The sequence below is a fragment of the Amblyomma mixtum genome, chromosome 5 (genome assembly GCF_055824585.1).
Source record: "Amblyomma mixtum isolate Tamu chromosome 5, ASM5582458v1, whole genome shotgun sequence".
Lineage (NCBI taxonomy): Eukaryota > Metazoa > Arthropoda > Arachnida > Ixodida > Ixodidae > Amblyomma > Amblyomma mixtum.
Window position 1 is genome coordinate 20,053,309 of NC_143016.1, and position 18,292 is coordinate 20,071,600.

General features: G+C 48.9%; 1 protein-coding gene across 1 annotated transcript in view; it reads left to right on the forward strand.

Annotated features, from left to right (window-relative positions):
- The first annotated feature begins 13,233 nt into the window (after positions 1 to 13,233).
- Ptr (patched domain-containing protein) overlaps positions 13,234 to 18,292 on the forward strand; it is a 100,002-nt gene continuing 94,943 nt past the window's right edge. The window contains exon 1 of the mRNA XM_089543558.1: positions 13,234 to 14,425. Coding sequence (XP_089399684.1) covers positions 13,429 to 14,425 — 997 coding nt within the window. The 5' untranslated portion in view covers positions 13,234 to 13,428. The remainder of the gene's footprint in view (positions 14,426 to 18,292) is intronic.

Sequence of the window (18,292 nt, forward strand, 5' to 3'; positions counted from 1 at the left end):
GTGAACAGCAGTGGGCAACAAGAGTAACAAGGACTAAGAACACTGACACGTACGTGTGTTGCGAAACCATCCGTGGCGTTGCAGAGAAACGAGATAGCCTTCCTCGATAACTGTCGTACATCCGCTGGGTAATCTTCGATATGGTTCTGATTTTTGTTTGTTGTTTTTGTTTCGTACCTTATATATTTCACGTGGTTTCTCAATAAAATTTCATTTGCTAGACAGCGCCCGTGTCGTCTTCTCTTTCCTTGGTCCGTTGTCCGTTTTGCGCTGGTCCACAATATGAGGGACTCCCACCTCCCCATCGATAACGCGTCTGTTGAAATTTTAGCACGCAGAGTGCTTCTTTACATAAAGGAAGTATGAATAAGTCATACTAAAACCATATTACAAAGTAAAAATATGCAACCACAGCAGGCAAAATGTGGTCGCGTTCTATCACGAAAGGCCTAAAGCCGCTTTTAACACATCAAATACCTCCCCACCCCCTCTCCCCATCCCTTGATTTTTTTTTTTGCTCGACGGTGTCTAAATACCAGCCACGTTTTGCCCAAATTTCGCCTTGTCATAATAGAAGCATCCTTTTTGTTATGGCTGTGGCGCAAGTCTCAATAAATAAAAAGAAAGGGACCTCAGCAGATGTGCAAGCACAACTCTTGGGCTCGTAATAGAGACGCCTTGAGGTCTCACGAATTGAGGATCTCACTGTGGCAATGCTTATAATGCATTGAAGGAGGGCAGCGCTTGTCGTGTGCGTTCTTTTCCTTTCGTCTCCGTCTTGCCGCGCTTTGGAACCCATGAATGCTTATAATGCGCCGGTAACAAACGTAGGATGCGAAAACAACACACTGCCGGGTTGAAAGCAGAGAGGCGCAGTGCACGTACTTGGTGTAGAATCACCAAATTATGTCCTAGGTGTAAGAAGCGAAATATACTGGACGAAGCACACGACACTTTTGGATTAGTCGCTGAGCCCCATTTTGACGCGAGTGCTGCTTGCAATGAGGGTCTTCCCAAAGCGAGAGATATCATATACGACGGGAGCGTCATGACTCCTTGCAGCACTTGCAAAGGTTGCTTGTTTAGAATGCATTTTCCCTTAGTTTCTTTCTTTCTCTTCTATTTAACAAAGCAGTAATTAAGCAACCAGGCCGTCTCGTGACTCACACCGTTTACCGGAGCCGGCGAAACCTCGTATTACGAAGCGGCTGACTCGACGCGCTTATAATACATAAGTGGCAGTATACCGCCACCGCCTCTCCTTTGTTCTCCGGGCGGGATTGTGAGCTACAGCGGCCGGACAATGCGCAGTTCGCTGTCCTTGCTGGGCTAGCGCAAGTCGCTGCTGCTTCTCGTGACGCAGGTTTCGTAGAACAGGGGTGTAACAAACCTGAATCTCACAACTATGCGGGAGTCTGGGAAAAACTGTCTGCTGCAAAAATGGAGGCCGGTATATGGCGTGAGTCGCATATGCCGTGTGCGCCACAGCATCTGTCCCCTGCTTATGCTCAGACATAGGCGTCACAAAGAGCACGGCCGCGCAAGGAGCCCCGCAGAAGAGGCGTGGAGAGCGAACCAAATGACAGGCGGCGCGGCTGTGGCGAGTCAGGGAACTACACGCGTCGTGGCGTGATCGCGAGTGGCCTTGCATGCTTACCTTCCAGTGGAGCCTTGCGAGATCTCACTCGTGCTTGTTGGTTGCGTGCCCACTCACGCCATACTTCCGTACACCACTGCGCAAACAGAAGCCGTACCTTGCTCATAACATGAGGGAGAGCACGTCCGACAGCATATGCAGCAAGCGTGATCTTGAAGACAGATTCAGCGCACTCCTGCTTCGTGACTGGCCTCGTGAATGGCCAGTTACAAGATTTAATGGCCGGTTACGAGGCCAGTTACGAGATCGTGAATGGCCAGTTATCGCGATTAACCAATCTGGTTGTTGGGTATCGCGACTGACAAGGACCAGAGCCAGCCAATCCCGCAACGTACTTAGGTTCACGAGTATGCGAACCGAAAACCAAAATCTGATGACTTCTCTCACCTGAGAATTACATGACTTGACCGTTGCTCCAGACTTGCGCAATCGTGGACGCTAACGAGAAACGACCTGACTAATCACGAGCCGCTGTAATGCAAGAAAACTTTTGTGGCTATCGCTGCTAGATTTCTTCAGCCGTCCGCCGCCTTCTTTGAACCTGGTGTGCCATGACTCACCTTGCACGGTATGATTTACCGCCATGTGTTGCAGTGTCCGACTGCAATCCTGCGCGTGGGACTATGCCAGCCTTTCACATCTGGAGAGTAAAAGCCGGTTTCTCAGTTTATTAAAACAGTTGCAGAAAGTACAAGCGCCGTTATATGCGCACTGCCGTGCATGCAACAGCCAGAACGTGAGTCATGTTTATTCGTGAGGAGAAGTAGTCGTCTGCCGCAGCCAACGAGGTCATGACATTTGGAAAAGATCTTGACAGCCAACGAAAGGAAAAGCTAAGGTATGGTATGTGAGACTTGAAGTCCCGAAACAGCAGGTTTGCTGTGAAGGACGCTGTAGTAGAGGGCTCAGTGTTATTGACGACCGTCTGGAAGTCGCACGTGCGCTAAAATCGCATTGGTTTGGTTTGGTTTATGGGGTTTAACGTCCCAAAGCGACTAAGGCTATGAGAGACGCCGTAGTGGAGGGCTCCGGAAATTTCGACCACCTGGGGTTCTTTAACGTGCACTGACATCGCACAGTACACGGGCCTCTAGAATTTCTCCTCCAAAGAAATTCCAGCCGCCGCGGCCGGGATCGAACCCGCGTCTTTCGGGCCAGCAGCCGAGCACTATAGCCACTGAGCCACCGCGGCGGCTAAAATCGCATTGAACACCGGTGCTTTTTACATTACGTCTCAGTCGAAATTTGGCCTCCGAGGCCGGATCTTGTCCGCGACCTGGGAATCAGCAGCCAAACGCTGAAGACACTAAGCCATTGCAGCCGGTGAACAAATGAAACGAAGGAACAGTTCACGACTTCGAATACCGGTTCGTAGGAAGAAGAGGTAAAGGGATTAAAAGCAGAAGGGGAAAGCAGAAGGGATGGCAGGAGGTGGTACATGCACTCAGATTTGCCATCTTCAGACCCAACAGAAACTTTCTCTCTTTCTGTCCCAGTTTCCTTTGGCAACTGGCTGTACGATTGCAGGTGCACATAGACGCTTAATAGATTCCAAACGTAGTAACCGCAACCTTATGATGGCTTTCTGCGCCAATGAAGGAGAGTGGGACCGCAGACTCCGTGTTTTCTTCCCTGTGTATACTTATATGGTCGCCTGTTCAATCGCAGTGCAATACCTTCGAACAAGCCCTGTTGCACTAGCCAACCATTCGACACATTACAAATTCCTCTTATGTGAGGTGCCGGCCAGCTGTAGATGTCCCCTGTGGCCACATTAGAACAAACATTTAAACACGGACGTGCACGACTCGAGAGCTACTAGCCGTACCTCGGCTATAAGGCACTCGTCACAACGGTTCTTTAATCAAATAGTTACCTGCAGGAATTCAGAACTGGGCTGACGCTCTAAGTCGCCCATGCTCATGGCCTCATGGAAAAGTTGGCTAGATATAAAACTTATATCTTGGTTATATAAAACTCATCTTGGCGTGGTCACGGGTTTTCTCGGGGTGGTAACAACAATGAAATCCGTGCGTGTCTTGTTCAGTAGCCTTTTCTGCATGCGATAAACTGTGTGTCTGGCCGAATCGGTACCTTCACGACACATTATATTCGGCACGGCTCTCCGCCGTCTCCGTATGAAAAACCAAATGGCCTAGCTCGAGTCGAAAAACCGCTGCGCTGATTACTGGTTTAGAAGCAGCGCCCAGAAAAATACCAGGGCTGACGCGCGTGGACGCTGAGGTCAGCGGTCGCCCTAGTTCTGCTTACACGCCGAAACCACGCAAAAAGAATGCGTCACCTGCCCTTGTGGCCCCATCAGGAGAGAGCTTATTTACAAATGACAGATGCGCGGGGTTTGTTATCTCCCAGACACTGCTGGGGGTCTTGAGGCGTCTCACACATTGCAAACGCCTGGTGCGGTGCCGCACTTTTACTGCTTATGTCTTCATGAACAACAGGGGACGCATAACTGAGCCTGACTGGGTGCTGTCCCCGTCGCTTCTTCCCCTGCCCCCCTTGTCTTTACGACCGGGGATGTTGGGGTGGTTCCCCTCACATGGGGGACCACAGAGGTACCTTTCCGGCCACCTACGGGTCAGCGGAATTTTCCTCTCATGGAGACGGAAGGACACAGCTGAAGGGCACCGTATGTGAGTGTCCGGCCACAGTGACGATCCCTAGGAGACAGGCAGACGCCGTGTTCCACGTGTGCAGGCAGAAAGTGCCGGCCGATAACGGGCGACAAGGGCTGGTTCTTGAGAGGAGTCATCCACTCAATCTGCATGGGCTCTTGCAAGGCCAGCAGAGAAGAGTGAATGGTATGTCCTTCGTTGAAAAAGCTGGAGCCCGTTTGCTTTGGTAATATTAAGAAGAACGAGCAAAAATATATTTTCATATTGTCAAACACTGCAAACATCTTTGTTTAATTATTTATTTCTTCAAATTTCTTTCCGTTCTTCATTTGTTCTAAAGAATGTGGAGTTAACTGTAGTTTGCTTAATTCACACACTATCGACGCGCAAAGTTTAAAAATTCAGTGGCTTTCTAGGAATTGTAAAATACGGGAGACGTTACAACGAACGCTATGTGGACAAAATCGTCAGCAGAGGGACAGAGATCGAGCCAAACACGGCACTACGCTGTGCGTTTGGTAGAGCCCGCGACGGCCCCCACATATGACTTACTGAGCTTTCTTAGCGCTGGATGTTTAGCATATAGAATTATCAGTGCCCAGCCTGCGTCTCGGCTGAGAATTTCATTGGTATTCAAAATTTGATTGCTGATGCTCCAGTACATGGCTCAAGGAACTGAAAGTCTGCGTGCCAACGTCACCCCTTATATTCCTTTGTTCTTGAGATACCTTTGTTCTTTATTTTAATTTGCATTTTTGTGAATTGTTCATGCACACTTCAAGCAACGCTTCGTTATCTTTTAATCATTTTGCGCAATGGAAATGTTAGATACAGGATAACGTTGAAGTATAATCTAACACTCCACGCATGTTTTCTTCCCTTCGAAGGAAAACTATTTTCTAGTGTCCGTCCCAAGATAATCCACTGAATGCGAGAATGCAAAAATATTTAGTTTAAAGCCCAGGAAGCAATGTTCGCCTACTTGCGCGTAGTGGGGGGTTTAGTTTGCGTTTTACAGATAATTTGTTCCGTGAAATTAAATTTGGCTTCTTTTGTGTCTTCTTGTTTGCGTGCACGACATGATAAAGTAATTTTTTTGCGCAGTGTTGCTCATGTTGTTACTGTCAAAATGTTAAACAGGAGCAAATGTACCGGATGAGGCACTGAAACAAAAGTTCAAAACCACAGAATACCTCCGATAAAAGAAGCACAGTATTAAGGACCCCTGTAAGAGGCCCAAAGCGGTACAAAAATACTCCCTAAGCTGGCTCCAAAACTTCAAAGCTCCAAAGTAATCGTTCCTTAGGCCCATATAAAGTAGCGACAAAGGAAGTCAAAACTCTCTTTGGTATGAACAAAATGAGTTTGAAAAAACAAACAAAAACAAACTACAACAAGAACAGCATTTCAATAAATAAATAAATAAATAAATAAATAAATAAATAAATAAATAAATAAATCATTATTTTTCCCAGAAATAACTGGAATGGTCTCGATTTCGGTAGGGAGAAAACTAATACTACGTCGAAGAGAGAAATTAACTTTTATTTAGAGCAGGCGAGAAGTCTAGTAAAGTCGATTGCTGAGCTTGTTGACAAATTAATAATAATAGCAATAATAATAATAATAATAATAATAATAATAATAATAATAATAATAATAATAATAATAATAATAATAATAATAATAATAATAATAATAATAATAATAAATACTTTATTGATGCAATGTCATGGTACCGTCTTTGTCAAAAGTAACTAGGCTGCACGGTCTGCTTCCTAGTTGTATATTAAAGATATTATGTCAGCCCTCGAGCTCTAAATCTCTGTGCGGTGAGGAGAACCCCTGTCCTCACTGTCAAATAACTTTTTGATCTTTAAGGAAAGCATAAGGGCTCTACTATACGAATGAGAAGCAACCCGTGCAGCCTGGTTACTTTTGACAAAGACTGTACATATAGGGCCTGCCCTAGCCAACAGGGGGCTTGTAAGGCAGTGCCCGGCAGCATGGGTCAAGTCAGAAGGGAGAGAGAAATGAGAGAAATATTTTTTTTTTAATCAAGCATACAAATCTAAGATAACAGACTTCACGTGTTTCCGGCTGCTTAGAGAGAGAACGTCATTTGGTAAGTCGTTCAACACATTCGGCACATAGAAAGCGTGTACACGTTCATCGTATATTGTCCATACTGCAGCACAGAAGGAACAACGACAATGATGGAACGCACAGACACGGACGATGCTGCACTGAACTCTGCAAGTCTGCAAGTCTTTGAGCTAGCTGGGCAGCCTCCTTTGTCCAGGAAGCCGTCATCTCCCGAGTCTGGTCGACCCGACTACGGTGGTCATCCAGGCTGGGGCTTGACAGCTCGGCCTCCCACTGCTCTTCGGTTAGGTCTTTGGTGCTGGTGGTGCCATGCGATCCCATGCATCCCTACGCCATATGTGGTAGGATGTTTGGTAGTTTGCAGAAGGCGCATTCATAGCTGCAGGGGGTGGGCGAGTTTCTGTCTAGGAAGGTGCTGTGGACATGGCTGTTGATTTGGATATTTCGGAGGGTGACTGGTTCTTCTCTTGCTAGTTTCGGGTGGGGAATATATTCTATCCAGTCTGTGATGTCGGTGGGTGTCAGTATTAAGGCGTATTAATGCCTCATCGTTGTAAGCAGGAGTTGTCGACAGAAATGTCACGCTTTTCAGTTGGCCGAAATGGTCGTGACGTCACAGTGCGCGAATTTCAAACGGGGCCAATTGTACTTTGGCTATAGTCGGATAAACTTAAGAACGAAGCGGCTTTTCCGTCAGAGGACCCCCCTTCAAGAAAATGGCGTCAGCCGATTCTTGTGACCCTGCTAGTGTGACAATGCAGGGAGTGGTAGATAAAAGGCGATAGTCCCCTCCGTTCATAGTCGGGGATAGACCCCTCTCTCCATTGTGGCACCGCTCCCTGCATTGTCACCTTAGCAGTGTTATGAGAATTGGCCGACGCCACTGGCTGGAGGGGGGTCCTCTGAAGGGGAAACGCCACCTCGTTCTCAAGTTGTATCCGACTATAGTACACATGAAACAAGTTAAAGGGATGTTATAGTGATGTTTCAAGTAAGTGGGATTGAGTTTAGTTAATTAACTAATTAGCCTAATTAACCTGTCTAGTCAGACCAGAAAGATAACTAAAACCGAGTAGGAAATTGGTCGAGTTGGGGAATCGAACCAGGGTCTCCGGATTGCGAGATGAGCACGCTAGCCACTCCGCCATGCCAGCTCGATGGTTTAGAATGAACAACTTTCCTTTGTGTTAGGCCCTTAGCGGAAAAGGGAGGGTGAAATGGTTTTCTGGCAATTCGAGGCTACTCGAGAATTCGAATCTATGAAGCTTCTTGGTGATGCGTGCAAAGTAGTTATGCACTAGCATTTAAAATGGCGACGCAATCACCGATTAAAACCACGACGATTTTCAGGCTTCTCCTCACTGCGTTGGAGAAGTGCAGGGAAACTCGTCGCGACGTCATAACTGTCTACATTTCAGATGTCCACTGCCTTCGTCTACATGTTGCCATGCGTCTTCCGATGCCGCCAAATAATGCTTCATGAGCTTCACCTTCGACGGCATTCTTTCTAATATTTGAAACAACCGCTTCTTCGCTGGAAACAGCGCCGCCGTAGGTGACGTCACCACTGGGGCCTCTGCCTGTCGCTGTGCACTGCAGAGAAGCCTGAACACCGATGTCCCTTTAATCGGCGATTACATCCCCATTTCAAATCTTAGGGCAAAAAGATTTGGCATGATTTACCTGCAAGTTTCAAGCATTCGGCTCGGCTAAAATCATCGAATTCTAAAAACTCTTCAGTTGCCCTTTAAGTCTTGCGCATAAAGTCATGTTACTTCTCGCTAGCGTTCTGCGTATATCTTCGGTATGGGTAAGGCCCTTTTATTTTTTACAACGCTAAGGGCTCTGCTCGTGTCGCCTAAACCTGTCAAGAACACGGAGGGCTGAAACCAGCTGTGAAAAGCGAAATACGATCACGTGACGGTCACCAGAATTTCTTCTAGATCCTCGCAGAGGAGTTATGCGCAGTAAATGTTATGCTAGTGCGTACAGACAATTTGCGCAAAAAAAAAAAATAAAACAACGCAAGAGCGCTTAATAACAAAAACTTACTGCTTACGGTATGGACGTTCCATTTTCGACTGTGCGCTATTGCTACGCGTGAAGTTTGTTCGGAGAGCTCCTGCGCATGAATCAATTGTCAAATGACGCCGCATCGGACACTTAATTCTTGCCCTTCAGCATGCTCCTGGGGTCGTCGAGAAGTCATGGCGGCCGGCAAAACCGTGTTTTCATTTTTGCTGCCAAGGCAGGAGCAGAGCTGGGACAGTGCGTACGAAAAGCAAGAACTCTTTCCTACGTCGCCATGGGGGGGGGGGGGGGGGCTCACGCGACATACCGGAGGAACAGAAAAGGAGAGAAAAAAGAGAGAGATTGAGCGATAGCTGGTTTGCTGACCGAGCAATGACCCTACGGTCCCCGCCTCTCGGTACGGACCGGCCTGGTGTGGTGCACCCGCACTGTGCACCCTGTCGCGGGTGAAGAATGACAAACACGCGTTTTTTTCTTTTTTCTTCCCTGAATCCTTACTTTCCTCTTTACAACCCCTTCTCCGACACCGCAGACTATTTTCTCAACCTCCCCCTCCGACTTTTTCCTCCCTTTCTTCCCGTTGTCCCGCAAGTCGTTACAACCGGGGGGTGACCCTTGCACACGGCCGACAGTAGGGTGCCTCGATGCATCAAGGCACCCTAGCAAGGAGAGTCTTGTTCGAAGTACGCAACAAATTCGAGTGAAAGTCGAGACGGGCTGGTACGGCCGTCTTCCATGAGTGTCGGGAACCGAACCAGACGAGTGACTCGACATGGACACATCGACACAAATGTGCTGCGCGTGAATTTGATGACTTCAGCAAGTATCTGGTTCTGCGGCGCGAAAGAGATGAAGACAACCAAAGTGGGTGAGACGCGGGTTTCTGGCCACGTGACTTTAGTTTTATGTTTTCTTCGTTAATGACAGCAAGGATTGCATGGTTTTGAGCGCGCAGGCTCATAGCATCGGTTTATTTTCGTCATTTCGTAATAAGTTGGTTTGTGGTTTCTACCATCACGTGAAACCACTTGACCTGTCGCGGTGTTCTCTGCATTTGCTTGGTTTGGTTTGACTGACATTGTTAACATTGGCAATAATAACTGGCACCTTATAGTGTTTTTAATTATCAGTAATCACGATTGCTTTGCTTGTCATAATCACCAATATCGTCGCCGCCGTCATTGTCGTCGTTGCGATTAACTGTGCCGAATTCATTCCGAAAAACAAAGTAGAAATTTAGCGCTGCCACGGTGGCTGATTGCTTGTGGTGCTCGGCTGCTGACCCGAAAGACGCGGGTTCGATCCCGGCCGCGGCGATCGCATTTCGATGGAGGAGAAATTCTAGAGGCCCGTGTACTGTGCGATATCAGTGCACGTTAAAGAACCCTAGGTAGTCGAAATTTTCGGAGCTCTTCACTACGGCGTTCCTCATAAACTGAGTCGCTTTGGGACATTAAACCCCCATGAATCACGCACCAGACAGAAGAGAGCTTGAAGAAACGTGCTCACACAAGTCCTTTCGTATGCGAGCGTTCCTCTAAACCCTGTCCTCCTTTTTCTGCGCTGTTTATTGGAGCGCTTTTCAAGCAAGTAACACGTACAGTTGGGGACAACCCTGTTCCATTTCCTGACACCGCGAAGCAGGAGAAAGGCGCGTTTCAGGTGTTTCGTTCAGTGGCTTTTGCAACGGTGCCGGTATTTCCCCCCTCCGAAGGTCACGAGTAAACAAACCCGATCGATGCATCGCGAGATATCTATGCACGCAGCAGCCAGAGAAGGTATTTCCCCTCTAATCCGTTAGTATACAACGCTGGGAGGGAAATGCATCTTACCACTGCCGGTTTGTGGCGCGCGTCATTGGTGTCAGTGCCGCGTGCGGAAACGACGCTATCATCATTGTATACTTCGACAGTATACACTGATGGCGGTGAAAATGCGTCATATGGAAGCGCGAGTTGGACAAACACTGGTAAGAGGTAAAGTTGCGCACACTGTTATTACCGGTATTGCACGCTTGTTGACGAATGTGACTTCCGTTTCGACAGTTTTTTCGCCGCCACTTTTGCTTCCTTAATTTTATTTTCAAAGAAAACAGTATTTATTTTTCGCCAAAGGGTATGTTGCATTCAACTGAAAAACACGGCGACGAAAAGCGCTGTGAAGTAAACTTGAGTGAGAGAACTGATGTAAATGGCTGCTGGCGGCAGTGAAAACATCACAGGGCTGAGCCACAGATTGCTGCTGAGAACGAAGTGAGAAAAAAGAAAAACAAAGAAAAGGGGTCCATGAATAACGACAGTTAGGACAAGAATGAAGCACGCATGTAGAAATTGGAGTTAGAATTAAGTAAGTATCGATGCTGGCCGATACGGCATAAGCTATAAGCGCAAGGTAAAAAATGGAGTCCCAAACTATGTGATTACGCGGTTTTTGCGCAGCCTAAGTGTCAGCACAGAAAATGAGGGGATTGTTCCCTTTCCCTTCCACCTCGGTTATGAAACGGTATTGAACAGAACTCCACAAAGGGTTTAGTGAATGATGTGACGGGGAGCTTTTGACTTGCATGCTTCCTACTCTCTTTCTCAGTGAGTAAGGGAACACTTATTAAGACCGATGAGAAAGTGATGGAAGAAGTGAAGAACAAAGTTGCAGGCTCAGCTAGAGCTACAAAAATGAGCAGGAACTATAGAGATGCATACGACATTCGAGGCGATGGTGTGTGTGTGTATGGCTTCTCCAATCACCACTATTGCACATGATCCAGTTTCATTTACCAAAGACTTGGGTTTTCTAAAACGAGCCGCCCTTGGGGGCAAAACAAAATGGCCCGGCATCGGTGCGTGAATCTTCGATGAACGATAGGCGCCACTGCGAAGAGAGAAAGAAAACGAGTCGAATCTTTTTATCTCCGCTGCACTGCTCTGCAGTTGTGGAAATTGTCCCCGGAGAAATGCGTCACCAGTGATTCATTTTGAACTTCGTAGGCAGCCTAAAACGACGTCACGTCGCTAGAAAGATTCTACAAGGCGGGAAGTTTCGGATGATGCGTTTCTGTGCTCGGCATACTTAATGGTACTGTTGAGGTCCCTAGCAATCGATACCGATCCTCAGAAGATGCCTTTTAAGAATTGCGCGTAAAATAATTCTTCTTGCCATTTCTGCAGTTTTGAGCAATGAAACAGAGAATTTGACAAAAAAGGAACCCGGGAAATTTGGAAATTGCTCAGGTAAAAAAATGTTTCGTCGCATGTTTACCATGTATGCCGGCTTCAACAGCTGCGCTCAAGAGCTCAAGTACAGCCCCCACATAACACAAACACATGCGCGCCTCCTAATTGCTTGTGTCATTTCGGTGGAAGTGTGTAGATTAAAAGTTTGCGGGTGCACATGATAAACGTCGGGCTAAATTGCTGCTGAAAAGCATTCCTGCAGAAGCTGTACACAGGAGCCCCTGTACTTGTTGTTGTCCTCAAAAAGATAATGGCGCGTAACCACTGCGACGGATTGGCCAAGACACAGGCGGCGACTGAGAGGCGCTCAAAACGTCAAAATATAAAATAAAATGAAATAAAAATTATATAGGTAATAATAAAAACAGCAAGAATAATAATAACACTCTATCAATGCCTTCTTGCTTTTCGCCAACTGCTTCCCGTTCTTCTTCAATTTTCTCTTCAGCAAGCTCGCCTCGATAACATCGATGAGTTATCCTCCTACTTACATGTACATGTGAACAGTGCATGCAGTAAAAAAAAAAAGTACTTCAGAAACTCTACCTAAAGCTAAACACGAATGAAAAGAAGTAAACATCGTGAGACTAGTGAACCCACACTAAAAGTTCTGTCTTCTCAACTCCTGCTTAAGTTCTTCTGCACCAGTTTCTTTTGCTCACTTATTTACATTGGATTACTGCGAGCGTTTTTTTTCCTCTAGTCGTGACGTGCATGTAAATATTAGACGCAAGCGCCTCTCAAGCAAATCACGCAACACCGCGATCAAAGCCAAAATGGAATTGATCGCGCGTCCCGCGATGACACAGCGTCGGCCGCGCGCGGCACGAATGTCGCCGAACATGGCGGTGTCTGGTGCCGCAACAGCGGTCATCGACGCACTGGCCACAAACTACAAAGGCGCCTCGAGCGAAGGACTACTCGGCACTCTGCGCAGCATTGATTGCCAGTCGTAGCAGGGGCTGAGCACGAACGACGGCCAGTCGCGATCGCAGTCTCTCAACATGCGGTGCCACATTTCCCGCCGCTCATTCGCAGCATCTCAGGGGTCGAACACGAGACCTCGGCATAGGCTGGACGAGCTCACCAGCCAGGCTGCACTGACGAAGACCCACGCTTACTGGCAAGGAAGCGACGATGGCCGCATCGCAAGGCCGGATGAGTTCGGACATTTCTCGCGTCGCTCCGCAAACATCCACCCTTACGAAGAACGGTTCCAGACGCAGCAGCAGCGGAAAGGTCAACAATGTGACGTAACTTCTCTACCCAGCGTACTTTCCAGCTTCTCACCCCCAGCACCATGCGAGCGTCATCCAACAAGAAGCAACGCGTCCAGATAGCGTCACGTTGGCGCGAGACCGGTGTGACGCACCCGGGCGGAGGACCGCGGCGGTGCTTGCGTTGTGCACACCCAATCGGCGCGGCGCCGACCTTGCCACCTGGCTGCTGGCTGCCGGCGGAAGAAACGAAGAGAAAAGGGGACCGCCCTCCTTCCTCCCCGAGGAAGGCGAAGGAAGTTTTTCAACTCTCCTCTCCCCCCCGCCACTCTTCCTCGCTGAGGTGGGGGGCCTCCTCCTTCGCGACGGCCGCAGAGCGCAACAGGCGAGCGATCGGCAGCGGTGGCAGCGGCGACGTAGCGTAGTACGTCCCGCTTTTCCTCAGTCAAGTCCCGAGTGGCCCCCAGTGCGTCGTCGGACGGCGTCGTGCGGTGCGGTGTGTTGGTGGTGGTTGGGTGTTGCGCGTGTGACGGCACAGTGAAGCGGCCAAGATGCGGATGGACTGCGTGGACCGGGCCGTCTCGTGGCTGTTCCAGGTGGTGGGGGAGTTCATAGCCCGCTACCCGGGCTACTTCGTCATCGTGCCCCTGCTGGTGGCCGCCTGCCTGGCCACGGGCATGCAGCGCATGGTGTACGTGGACGATCCGGAGTACCTGTTCAGCCCCGTCAACGGGCGCTCGCACGACGAGCGGCGCATCGTCGAGGAGCTGTTTCCGCAGAACACGTCGTTCAACTTCGACATCGGCCGCCAGACGAAGCCCGAAAAGTTCGGTCGCCTCATAGTGGTAACGCGCGACGGCGGCAACCTGCTGACTCGGCGAGTCTGGGACGAGATCATGCTCCTGGACCAGATCATCAAGAACATGACCGTCCTCTGGGACGACGATGTGTGGACGTTCGAGCAGATCTGCGCCCGCGACGGCCGCTTCTGCTACCCGAACGAGCTGCTGGACTTCTACCCGTACATCGACCAGATCGAGAACGGCACCTTCAAGCTGGAGTACCCGCTGCGCATTGACCTTGCGCGCCAGAAGATCTACTTCACCGGTGCCCTGATGGGCGGTATCGATCGCGACGCGGACGGCTTTATCAAGTCGGCGCAAGCCATGGCCATGTTCTACTACCTGGACACGTCTTCGCGCAAGGCGAACATGCGCTCGCAGGCCTGGGAGTACGCCTTCCTGGAACTCATGGAATCGCTGGAGTTCGAGCACATCCGCCTGGCGTGGTTCACGTCACGTTCGCTGGCCGACGAGCTGGAGAAGAACACGACCACAGTCACTCCGTTCTTCAGCATCACGGTGGTGATTATGCTCATATTCACAGTGACCACGTGCCTGATGCGCGACGCAGTGCGCAGCAAGCCCTGGCTTGGAATCCTGGGCTGCGTATCGGCCGCCGTGTCGGTCATAGCCGGCTTCGGTATGGTCATCTACCTGGGCCTCGAGTTCATCGGCATCAACATGGCTGCACCGTTCCTCATGCTAGGTGAGTGGCGGTTCGCGCACTTCTTCGGTCAAACGAATGATTTTGCGCGCTCTTTTCGACGACATAGCTTCAAGACATGCATACCGATCGAACCTTGTTGGTCATTTTTGCACGTGCACCTAGGTTTGCGATCACGTGGCAGGCCTAAAGTTTCGCGCGGATTAATTGCCGATGAGCAAGACCAAGCTGTTATGCGACCTCTCTTTGTTTTGTTCAGCATTGGAGAGTATGGTAACCCATCTCGTTCTGTTATTTTCTTCGAAGATTCGCGAAATCCAAGTAGCACAGCCTCGTGGTTGTCATTGAGCAAGTTAGTTTCGAGTTCTGTCAGCTCACTTGGGCGTTGATAGCCAGCCGCGATAGTCAATACTTCAACCAATTAAGAGATGTCAACAGCGAGTAGCTATGCAACTCTGACCTTTGAACGCTACAACGAAGATCGATGGCCGAATTCGTTTTCCTAAAGAAAGGACACTCGCGACTACTGTATTAGCAATTGGCGTTTCGGAATGCCGATGCGTCATTAAATCGAAGGCAGCATATGGATTGCCTCGACGCGGAAGTCCTTTCCTGTCTAAAGGAAAGGTGTGTTACTGCGTTAACGTTAGCGTCACTCAAACGAGCCGAGGCGAAACTCGCGCCAGAGAAGAACAATAAAAGAAATTACCCTCGTTTAACTACTCAGGGCGGTTAAAATCTCGCGCGCACAGTTTCGCGCGGTCGTTCACGTGTGACACTTTGGGTCCGCGGCGGCGCTGTCTTGCGGTACGCCGTCGCGCGTTCCTCGGCGCGGCGTTGCTGGTTAGTTGCAGTCGTGCATACATGCATATGCGATAGATGGAGTGCTTCTGCGAAAGCGACCGGTGCTTCCACATTCGTGGCTTTTCTCTCCGAGGGTCTTCGAGCGTCGTTTTTTTGCGGCGTTGGCGATTGCTGACTCATGCCACGTGACCTGTACGGACGAGGAAAACATGGACGATACAGCTAGCTGCACGTGCCGCGTTATGAGTTTCAAATACACCTTTGCAGAGCAGACGGATTGCAGGACGTAACGACCAGCCGACACACACACGCGTCTTGTGTTTGTGTCTGCAGCGCTACAAAAGTGACTTCATGCATAAAAAACTTTCCAAGCTGTTTCGCCTCTCGACTACGAATTTCGTGCCACGATGCATTCTGCCAGGAATCCTTATACATTGGTTGTAACCTGCTTCCACGCTAATCCGATCGCAAGCAGCGCGTCAAGGAGCGAAATATCCGCAGGATAGCAATTAAGATGCAATCGTAGTGGATGTCTCGTCTTCTTGCGAAGTCTGCTTCACATCAGCTGAAATCGTCCGATTCTAACACACCGCGTGCGTATTGACTTAACAGGGAATCGTTTCTGTATTCGTTTATTCAGAATTTTATTTGCCGTAAGCCAAGTGGTGTGCTTCAAGAAAATAGAGTCCCTCGTGAAACAACCGACCACATCGAATCATTCTCGGTTCCCTATTGGTTGTCGTAAAATCCGATGCATGCAGTTGGAATAGACTCGCATCGGCATGCATGTGCCATATACTGTCATATTCGGGCATGATTCGAAAAACATTTGCTCTTCATTATTCCTAGGACCCCTCAGATATCTCACGCATTAAAAGATGTCCTCACGCACAACCTGGCAGACACTAAACACTCCTTGTCTCTGCATCAAATGGAAGCGTCTATCCGAACAACAAGAGAAACACAACCAACCTCACACGCTTCAAATTGAAAAAAAAAAAAAAAAAATCTGTATGCACTGCGTACGCTCAGACACATGGATCTTAAAATTTGCTCCGGCTCCGTGATCAGTTCCCCAGACGTAGAGACCTTCAGGTGTGACGACTGCTTTGCCAAAGACACAACGCTAGGCGTGTACTCCTGGTATATTCACAAGAGTGAATTTCTCTTCTGGAAAAGCAGAGAAACCGACGTGGGTCAGCGTGTCCTAGCCTACTGCTGCACACTCGGCAATGCCCAAAAGTTGCGTAACCCGACCTCATACCTATCGACCGACGTCCGTCTGCCGACACGCATTTCACAGTCGGTAACTTCGATGTTGCTATGCTTCCGTCCTTGTTTTGGTTACATCGTAGAATTCACTTTTGCACGCTGGGATGGTTCCTGTCTTGAAAACGAGTGGTTCCCTCTTTATTATTAAACAGGTGAAGTTCTAGCTGCTTGATTACAGCTCTTGAAATGCGGATTCGTGTGAAGTAATGGCTAGAAAAGAAACCGTATCGCTCTTATGCATATAGATTTATGTCGACTGCGTGCTTGAAAACTTTTCAGGAGCAAGCTGGAAACATTTTCGGCGTTAAATTTAACCGGCTCGTGTTCCCTTTATGTGAACTTTAAATGCTCGATTAAATACCCGGTAATCAAATGAAGCAAAGCTCAGATAATGTAAGATGTGGTGCCTTTGATTAGCTCAAACCACGTGTACAGAGTGCCTGTTCATTTGAGTCTAGGTCGATTGCTGCCTTTCTCTCTCATCGACAAGCAGTTCTCTGTGGCTCGGGTGAATGATTCGGAGAGAGATCAGATACTGTACTTTATACGGTTGGTGCAGAACAAAAACTCCCATTTATGTTTGAATTTTTATGAAAAACCTGACCAGATAGATTGATAGATCTTATCAGCATACCCTTTGAATTGGTGCAATGGTGATTACCACCTTGGCTGGTAAATTAAATTGGACATATAATTTAGTCCGTACTTTTTTAAAACTTTGAACCTATCCTCACTTTTTTGCCATTCCGAGCTATTTTCTTGCTATGCTCTAAGCTATAGTATTTGGGTCCTCCGCCGTCACTGATGATGACGATGGCGTTGTGGGCATACCATTTGCTGCAGGGCTCATTGTGCACAGGGAACAAGTAAGGGTTCTGAAACGCCAAGCAAACCCCTCATCCCTTGATCACCCTAGTGATTGCTATTTATTTAACGCTTTCCAAGTCTAGCACTATAACCTTTCACCCATAGCCCTGTAGGTAGGGGGACAGGCTATCCATGGCGAGGTACGAAGTAGAGGAAGAAGTAGTAAAACAAGAATAAGAATTCTGCCTCTGTAAAATAGTTCGACTTCTTTGAGTGATCGCTCGGAATGCACTTTTGCTGCAGTTGCACTTAGCGTTCCTCGCGTGTATCCCTAAAGGTGTGTTTTGTCATGGTTGCCGACCGCACTGATCTTCGACGATCCCGGGAACAACCGTAACCCGTGTATGGCCCGGGGAACTCTTCACACATTTGTCATCCGTCGTATCGTCTTTGAAGGGATCGCCGAGCTGCGAGAGGAGCCCCGTCTGTTCGGCATGCAACCGGCGTGCGCGTTTATTGAGGAAACACCACTCTCCGGCAAGGACACAGGCTTACGCCGCGCATGTATCAGGCTGGCCACTTCCCGCTTCTCGCCCCATTGTTTCGCGCACGGCGCGGAGCGCGAGAGGAGAAACAGGGACGGACAACGGCGCAGAAAAGGGTGGAGGGAGAGGGACGCTGGCTGGCACCGCAGCGTGCGGAAAAGCCTGGAGGAAGTCGTCACGTTCCTACCCTTCTTCGGATTCCTGGCGCTTCGCAGCGGTGGGCCGACAGACGCACTCAGCGTCACGCGTTTGCGCCCCCTCCCTACCTTAGCGCCGTCGCATGCCTACGGAAACACTCGCTGCTGAAGTGGCCAAAGGCGGACGCTTTCGGCCCGCGGAAACAGTCTATTAAAAATTTCTAAACTAAGAGTTGTGTTTTTTTTTTTTGTCCCTGAGGTTTTCAAGCTCCTCTCGGCAACGCCGGTACGGTGCGGTGAATGGAGCTTCGCCCGCGTATAGCTGTGACAGATGCCATGAAACC